Genomic DNA, 9385 nt, shown 5'->3' with positions numbered 1-9385 from the left:
AAAAAAAATTGTGCTGCATTTTCCCTCTTGTTACCTGAAAACATAATGGGTGTACATATATTAAATATATTCTTACAAATGTCCAGTCATGTTTACCAGCTGGAATTCTTTTACTTAATGTGTGGGTATTTGCATTGTGATATTTAATCAAGACATTTATATGAGTAGAAGGTTGTTGATTTAAGACAAATTTGAGAGCCTCCAAAATTAATTGTATGTTTGTCCTTCTGGTGGCTATGGAAGCGTCATATTTTCTTTGGACATCATTAGACGTCATAGCTCTTGAAGGACGACTTTAATGCTGTAAGAGTTTTGCCATTTTGCTAACACTGGTATGCTCCGTGCATCCACCATCCCACTGGAATTATTTATTCCATTCATATTAATTTTTGTTACAAATCTAACTGATGGAGGAGCTTCTGGGTATTGAGGTCCACATTCTACTTTCAGGCTATATATTCTGTTTTCATAATTTATCCTTGGTGGCCCAATAATCATGCCTGTCCACCTTGTGTCATATCTTCATCATCTTCAAGGCCCCAGCTAACCGTACCATTGCCTACTCCTTTTTGTCCTTCTTCAAGTTCTTCCAACAAGCGAAAATTACGAGGAACTTTAACTCCTGTGGAGACCGCCATCTTCTCCTGCAGCCCCAATATTTCTTTATTACATGATAAAACGTTAATTTCAGTCTCTCGTGTATTTTCATCAATTTGAGTTATAGGGATGAAAATTCACTTTCATATCATTTAAAATTCTTTTTTTAAGTGTATTTCATTTTTGAGAGAGAGAGAGAGAGAGAGAGAGAGAGAGAGAGAGAGGAAGAGATAGGTAAACAGACATGCAGCCCCCACGAGGTCTCGAGCTGTGATCCCACACCTTCTCATCCACTCAGGATCACGGAAACACTGAAAGTACGTACAGGTTGACCTAGAAACTGAACCCACAAACTTCTGTATGAACCCAGCATCACTAGAGCAGCGTATTACCACAGGACCACCTAGCCAATCTCATTTTAAATATTTAACAATAATTGATATAGACTGGAAACTGCTACTGGAGTCCTTGCAGAGGAAAGAAGCAACTTTCAGAGATTGGGGGCCGGTAATGAACTCAGATGCTGCATCCTAATGGTCCCCATTAAGCTGCTACATTATTGCCAGAGGACATGGCCGGTGGCATAACCATAGCCTTCAGCATTTACATATTCCCTTGGGTTTTCTTTCTCGGTACATGAAAAGATTCTGGGACTTGCCCCCTAGCATAGAGGTTAAGGAGCCAGATCACACATGACTGACCACTGTTTGGATTCCTACTCTGATAGCAGAAAAAAAGAAAAGGAATGACATGTGTATGCATGCCCCAAATCCTAATGGGAAGGGGAAATAGAGGGGGGAAAGGATTGTAGCATGACCATGCCCCATTAGGGGTGCTTTCTTTCTGTTTCTCTGGCAAGCACATGCATCTTCTGGCAATAAAAAAGAAAGAAAGAGTACCAGCAGATGGTGTGCCAGTTAAGGCATCTGGATCCTATGTGGCCAACTTTGCAATCTGAGTACTGGACCCAGTGGCTAGAAAATCACACCAGGTGCATGCGTGTGCAATCCTAAAATCCCAAGACAAGAATGGAGGAGAAGGCATTGCGGTGTGGCTTTCCCTGCTGAGGGATGATTTCTTGCTTTCCCTCCCTGTTTCTCTCTCTTCTGCAAGCACATGTGTCCTGTGGCAAATAAATAAATAAATAAATAAATAAATAAATAAATTGTGGAACAAAAATTAAAAAGAAAAGATTTGTGACTGGTATCCACTTCCAGATGTCCTCTTAATCCCTTTCCTCAAACTTTCACATTCAACTCTCTCTCTCTTTCATTTTTTTGAGAGAGATATTTTTGCTATAGGGTGCATGCATGTGCTCAGTGGAGAGACAGAGAGACAGAAAGCAAGAAATCACCCCACAGGGGGATGGCCATGCCATAATCCCTTCTCTTCCATCCTTCTCTTGAAATCTTAGGCATGCACGCACATGCACCCAGTGTGAATTTTAAGCTGCCAAGTCATGACTCAAACTGACTACATGGGAGTCCAGGGATGTAACCATGACTCCATATGCTGGTCCCCACATTCATCTCTTGATTAATGTGTTCATGAAATAATCCATTCTAAATTTTGAAATAATTACATATGCAAACATTTACTAGTGTGTATTCTGCCACAACTCTTCTCTATAATCTTAAGGTATCACATTCTTTGAGACCAGAAATTGACCTTGGTTTGGTCATAAAATATATTGGCAAGTAAAGTTTCATAAATATATGCACCTGATTTGATCTACATTTGAGAAATTAATTGATTGAAAAATAACCAAATTAAAAAGCCAGCTAATTATTAGATGCTAATAAAATATCTTTTTTAAAAAATTTTACTTTAATCTCCATGATAACGATTAAGAACAAGAGCCAGGCTGAACAAGTTTGTGTTCTGGCTCTTCCACTTATCTACTTAAGCTTAGACAACTTTTATTTTGTTTTGTTTTTAACCTCTCATTTCTCAGTTTCTGCATCAGTAATGTGTGTATGTGGCGGAATATTAATTACTATCTCAGAGTTATTTTTAAGATTAAATAAATCACATTGTCACGCACATGGTACTTAATAAATATTAGCCTTTTTTCCATATCGTATGTGTGCTCTGCACATTATAACCTCTACATTCATTAACAATAATAGCAACATTAACAGGACCTGTTACCATTTTTTTTTAAATTTTTGCTATAGGGCATGTGCACCCACTAGAGAGAGACAGAGAGAGAGAAAGGGAAAGTAAGAAATTACTTTCTGGGGAGATGGCCACACCACAATCCCTTCTCTATTCTTTCACAATTTTGGGCATGCACACAGCATGATTTTCAAGCTGCCCAGACCAGGACTTGAACTGCACTGCTAACACGTATTAGGCAATTACCATGTGACAGAAACTAGGCAAAATGCTTTACATATATTATCTTATTTCATTTCCACAAAAACTCTATGAGATAGATCACATCATTGTCCATATTTTATGTTAAGGATAGTTAAGGTTAGAATAATTTTAGATTAGAATAAAATTGACCATATCACAATAAAGTTAGAATAAAATTTACCCAGGGACATTGTATTAGTCAGAGTTCTCCAGAAAAATCGGTATATCATGTTGGGTAAAGTCTCTTCACAATCTAAATGATGTATAGCGATTTAATGTATGAATAATAATTAAAAATATATAAATAAATTATATATATATATATAATCTTGAAAGAAAACAAAGAATAAAAATCTCTGGGCCAAAAAAAAATAGAACCAACAGTATATGTGTGTAGTATGTGTGTGAATGAAGAGAGTTATTATAAGATATTGGTTCACATGATCATGGAGGCTAAGATGTGCCATGGTCTACTGTCTGCAAGTAGGACACCTGGGAATACTGATAGTCTAATTCTAGTCTGAGTTCAAAGGCCTGACAACCAAAGGAGCTAATGGTTTAAATCTCAGTCCAGGGCAGGAGAAGATCAGATGACATGTCCCACTTCAAGCAGGCAGGTAGGGCAAATAACACATCTTTTGTTCTATTCAGTCCAGCAGCTGATTAGATTATGCTCACCCACATTGCATGTGGCAATCTACTGAATCCTCTGATCCACATGCTAATAAATCCAAAAAGCACCTTATAGACAACGCCAGAAATTATGTTTAATCTGGGCATCCCATGACACAGTCAAGTTAACATATAGAACTAACCATCACAGACATGCAGTTGGTGTTAATAGGCATTCTTGTTTGTCCCCAACTCTGTCTCTCTCTCTCTCTCTCTCTCTCTCTCTCTCTTTCTCTCTCTCACACACATACACACTACTTATTAATTTATCCATTCCTTTGGTCAACTACTCATTAAATATTTGCTACTACTTACTATGTGCAGGGTTCAATGCATCATGCAGAGAGGAGGTGTACAGAAGGAGAAAGATAATCAAGGAATGGTGCCTCCTATCAAGGAGTTTACAATCTATTGCAGGAGATACTCAGATTTGTATAACTAAAGTAGATGATATGATAGAAGGGCTCCAAGCATAAATCACATGCTGTATGAGTACCGAGGAGGCTATTAATTCTCACCTGGGAGATGGGAAAATAAACATAAACCTTAATAACCTTGAATGGGAAGATAAGGAAGAACAAGAGCATTCCAAAGAAAAGGATCAGTCTGCGGAAAGTACTCAAGCGTTCAATTGGATTGACAGTTAATATGGTATTTAGCAGGTAGTGTTTGGCTAGGAGTGCAGTCAGAGGTCTGGGAAAATACATTTGAAATGTTCTTCATGCTTTTGTGTGTTTAACAATGAAGCAAATCCTGTATTTGTATGGGTCCCACTCAGTTATCCAAATCCTTTGTCCAAGCAGAGATGGAGAGACTTGGAAAAGAGTGTGACAAAATTGTTCTGGATTGTACACTAGGTGCTTAGTTGATATTAGAAAGTCAGAATTGACTTTAGATCAGACTATCTGAGTCACTTTTATTTTTTTAAATTTGCTCGAGGGCTCATACACTTGCAGGAGAGTGAGAGAGAGAAAGCATCCACATGTGGGATTTTGGGCATCCATACATTTCATCTGTCTTTTCAGAATTTTAAGTGCCCACACAGTTTGGACATGTTTTTCAGACCTCCTGGTCTGGGATTCAAACCATGCAGTTTACCATGTAGGATTCAGCTGTCTTAACCACTATACCAAGGACCAGCCCAGGAGCCACTTTTCTGATGAAATTAAGATCTATTTTTCCCCTTGAGAATTTTCCACACAACAGGAGCTAGGTCCACCTCCACCCTGAGTTCAGGAGTCTCTAGGAAAACGCTGGTCAATCCCTATTTTAGGATGGACTGTTTACAACTAAATCAAGATCCAAAGTTACAGAGCTAGGATGCCTAGGACCACCACTAATGTCAGATTGGCAAAATGCCAACAACAAAGTATACTATTTCACCCATAAAATTCTTTCCTTTTTTTCTACTCAAATTGGTATTCAGTAAGCTGATAGGACACTGTGTCGGTATCTTATAGAGAAACTTAATAGGAAAAAAAAGAGGCATTTTTTACTCCATGCTACCTAATGGTATATTCCTCGGTAATTTCCATATCTACTGAAAGCTGAAATCTAAACCGTTCTTTCACCTCACTTGGTATTACCCCAAATTTAAGCCTTGTCTCTACTTCTTTGTACTTAAGTATTAATCAACACTTGTTTATTATCAATAATTAAATATCACTCAATGACTCATTGATTGTTGATCAATATTAGTTGTAAACACTAGTTAATAACAGACTAAGGCAAAAAGCCAAAATATATATCATGTGTGAGATCCTTTAGTCACCTCACATGCCAAATGGCAACCTCCCTAACCTTTCTGTGAAAGATTTAGAGTTGGCATTTTTTGATGGTCTTTATTGAGCCAGTGGCTTATTTGTGTCTGCCCATGAAGAGAGTGTAAAAATCTCCTTATAACATTGTCAAGAGAAGAAATCCTTTATGTTTGGCCTTGATTTGATGAAAATGGGTCTTGCAGACCATATACGGTAAATGGATATTAAAAACCAGGATTATTAATTGTTACTTTAGAGAACCAAAAGATCTTACCAAAAAGGATTCATTGTTTTAATTGCTCCTTGTTATACATGATGCAAGAACATCATTTCTCTCCTTTTTCCCCCAGGTGGCTGTAGAGGACCGAGTCAGGCAGCTACATGAAGCCCACAGGGACTTTGGCCCAGCGTCTCAGCACTTCCTTTCCAGTAAGTCGCTTTCAGCTTTCATTGATTAACCTCTTCATTCCATCTTGGTAGCTAAAAATTAAGAGCTGAATTATAGTCATCTCTGCCAGATGCAGTGGAGGCATAAATCATCCTGAAATAGAACTTGGTGGATTAATTCAGAAGGTTAGGAAGAGGAGGGCCCATTAGATCATTTTGTCCAGTCTTCAGATAATGCGTAATTGTTTCCTGCAATGTATTCTCAACCGTGAACTTTATTAACATTTTGAGTCTTCTTCTTTTTTTGTTTCAATTTTTACTATAGAGCACACTCACTTACCAGAGAGAGAGACAGAGAAAGAGAGAAAGTGAGAAAGTACCGCCCAAGGGAGATGGCCATGCTGTAATGCCTTTTCCTCCAGTCTCCTCTTGGTATCTTAAACTTCACACACCCACGCCCAGTGTGGTTTTCCAGCCACCAGTTTTGAATTTGAACTGCACAGTTGGCCATGTTAATCTCTATGCCATCTGCTGGCCCCAAAATGCTCTTCTTCTTTTTTTTTAACTATAGTGTGCATGCACTCAATAGAGAGAGAGAGGAAAAATGAGAAATCATCCCCCCCAAGAGGTGTCAAGTCTTTGTTTCTGCCTATATTAAATAACTTCATAATGCTGATGTTTATGATATCATTTAACTATCATATAATCATTCAATATCTGTAACTGTGAATCCCTAATTCTTATCTCTATATAATTTATTAAATGTTCCCTGCCTCCAAGCTGGACCCTCAGCCTCTGGTGTTTCCCTCCCCTAACTATTCTTTTCCCTTTTTTGTCTTTGAATTTTACTCATTCTTTTTATTTGCCAGTACTATACACATCAGCAGCAGCAAATAGCTTTTTATTTTTTTCAGATTATTATTATTACTATTTATTGTTATTTTTTTAAACATTCAACCACTATTCATCAATTGACTTGTAAAGAGAATTTGCCCAACATGAAATACTTTTCAGACCAGTCCAGTTGAGAATACTGTACATGTTATCATCAACAGGTAATGAATCATTTCTACATCCCACAAATGTCATGCCTCTCTATTTGTTCTCCGGATTTCCTTCTCTATACTCTTCCCTTCTCTTCCCTGCTCCCCACACCTTCATTCCACACTGTCTTCAGTGAGTTTTTTGGTATTCAAAAAGCCATACTTCAGCCAGCAGGGCATGGTAGTTAAGGCACTGGACTCCCATGTGGCCTACCATGGTTCAAGTCTCAGACCAGATGATTTGCTTTCTTAGTTTCCCTTTCTCTCTCTGTGTCACTCTCTGGTCAAATTTAAAAATAATAATAATAATAGTGCGAAAAGTTAAATAAAATAATATTTTTTTAAAGTCATACTTCTACGGTGGCAGGTGGCATAGTAGTTACGGCGGCGAACTCCCACGCAGCTGAATGTGGTTCTAGTCCCACACTTAGCTATTTGCTTTCTCACTTTCCCTCTTTCTCTGGTGAGCACACGTGTCCTATAGCAAATTAAAATAATAATAATAAATAAATAAAATTTAAAACTTTTTTAAAAGAAGCTATTCCTCTAATACATGGAGTTAACATCTATGAGCATTTTAATGTATTTCATTCTGGTCATATATGAGTGTGTATAAGGATTTAATTGTTATTATAAGGCAATTACTTTGTGCCTGCCAATGTTACAAATATTAACTAATTTAGTCCTATAGCAACCCCAAGAGGTTGGTACCATTACTGCATCCATTTTAATGATGAGGAAATTGAGGTACTCATTCACACAGCTATTAGATGAAAGAATCAGGAATCAGGATTCAAACCCAAGAGATTGCCTCCAGAGTCTGTGTTTGTAATCATTACACTGTGCTTTTATTAATTTATGTATTTTATAGAAAGGAAGTAATTTGATATGATCTGTCTTCATTCTTTTGCCACATTCTTTTATTACTATTTTCTGGTCCTTTCCTTTTTAATTCAAATTAATACAAAGATCCATGTTCACAGATATTTTATTTTCCATTTTGCCAAAAGGTATTTGTGCTCACCAGGGAGAGAAACAGAGAGAGAAGGAGAGGGAGAAATCACCCCCTAGTGGAGCATAGTCACACCACAATACTTTCCTTTCTATTTTTCCATCCCTTTAGGATTTAGGGTATACACACATATGACCCCCAGTGTGTTTTCCTATCCATGTGGGATACAGCTCCCTTACCCACTAGGCTACAAGGCCAGGCCAGCTCACAAATATATTAAAGTACTTGACGGTATGCTTTTATGTGTGTCTCTAGTTAGCCACTGTCTTTTAGGACAGTTTCTAAAAGGTTTGATCTTCTCTTTTCATAACACACAGATAATAGGCCAAGCAAGAAGTTGTGATATTTTCTTGACTATCCCTAACCTTATTATCTGCATGTGGTCTAGTTATTTAGACAATATGGCACATACTTAGAAACTTCCAAGAAAAATGGGTCAGTTAAAGCAGTATATCTAAATGAGATCATGCTTTTTATGAACAGCTTTAAAAAAAAATAATGAAGATAGAAAATTTTGTCTTTTGTACTTTTCCAAATATCTGATCTGCTTAACTCATCTTGGTGACAGCCATTCTATTCCGTTTAATTGAGATTTAATGTGATAATATGCTCCTAAGTGACTCATAAACCATAAATAAAAATATTACTATTATGAATAATAATCTCTCCTCAGACACCATGTATATTCATTCGCACTTTCTTCTCTCTGCCTCCCACCCCTCTGAATTCCCATGTCTTCCCCATGAAAACCTACTCCCAGAAAATGATATGTTATACTCATTTAACCCAGGTGACAGGTAAAGTTTAATGCATATTTCTCCTAGATTATTTGCATTTTATTAGGGTGAAAATTCATAAGCCCAAGAAATGATTCTCTGGTGGCAGAATATCAGCCATAAACTCTGAGCTGTGAGGGAAGAACTTGGAGGGGCCAGGTACAACATTTTTACACCTTTCAAACCATACCACATCAGTGCCCACTTCCAGAAAGATCAGGCCTATAGACTTGTACACACAGAAGGAGACTGATCTACCTGCCTGAATGGAGCCAGCCCTAGAAATCACTCATCTCTTTAGATGCCCATGTGGAATATCAATATATGTTTGGAAGCTTTGCATATAGGGTTTTTTGTAGATTATTTATTATTATTATTATTATTATTCATACATTGAATCGCTATACATCATTGAGATTGTGAAGAGACTTTACCCAGCATGATAAACACCTCAGTTCAGCCCAGTTGAGGCCACCATACACATCCTCATCAATAGACAATAAACTTTATCTGTGTCCCACAAGTGTCTTACCTCTCCATTCCCCCCCCCAAATTTCCTACACTCTTCCCCTCTCAGATGCTCTTTCCACTTTGTCTCTAGTGTCCATTACAATTTTCAATACTTTTATGTTCTCCAGTCTTTCATTCTCTACTATAGAGTGCAGACAGTCGGTATATGTTAAGTGGAGACATGCACTAATTTGGTTTAAAAGATATTTAAGAAACAGGACAGCGGGGCCGGCAGGTGGTGTGGCAGGTAAATGCACCGGGTTTCCC

General features: G+C 37.6%; 1 protein-coding gene and 1 pseudogene across 1 annotated transcript in view; one reads left to right on the top strand and one right to left on the bottom strand.

Annotated features, from left to right (window-relative positions):
* The window catches only part of DMD (dystrophin), a 1496890-nt gene that overhangs the window by 1213737 nt on the left and 273768 nt on the right, over nucleotides 1-9385 (top strand). The window contains exon 31 of the mRNA XM_027775723.1: nucleotides 5741-5819. Within this exon, the coding sequence (XP_027631524.1) occupies nucleotides 5741-5819 (79 nt within the window). The remainder of the gene's footprint in view (nucleotides 1-5740; nucleotides 5820-9385) is intronic.
* On the bottom strand, nucleotides 208-653 carry LOC102493313 (ubiquitin-conjugating enzyme E2 variant 2 pseudogene; annotated as a pseudogene).

This window comes from Tupaia chinensis, unplaced genomic scaffold (assembly GCF_000334495.1).
Source record: "Tupaia chinensis unplaced genomic scaffold, TupChi_1.0 Scaffold000600_1, whole genome shotgun sequence".
Lineage (NCBI taxonomy): Eukaryota > Metazoa > Chordata > Mammalia > Scandentia > Tupaiidae > Tupaia > Tupaia belangeri.
The sequence above is the reverse complement of the archived record's forward strand: the minus strand, read 5'-3'. Positions and strand labels throughout refer to the sequence as shown.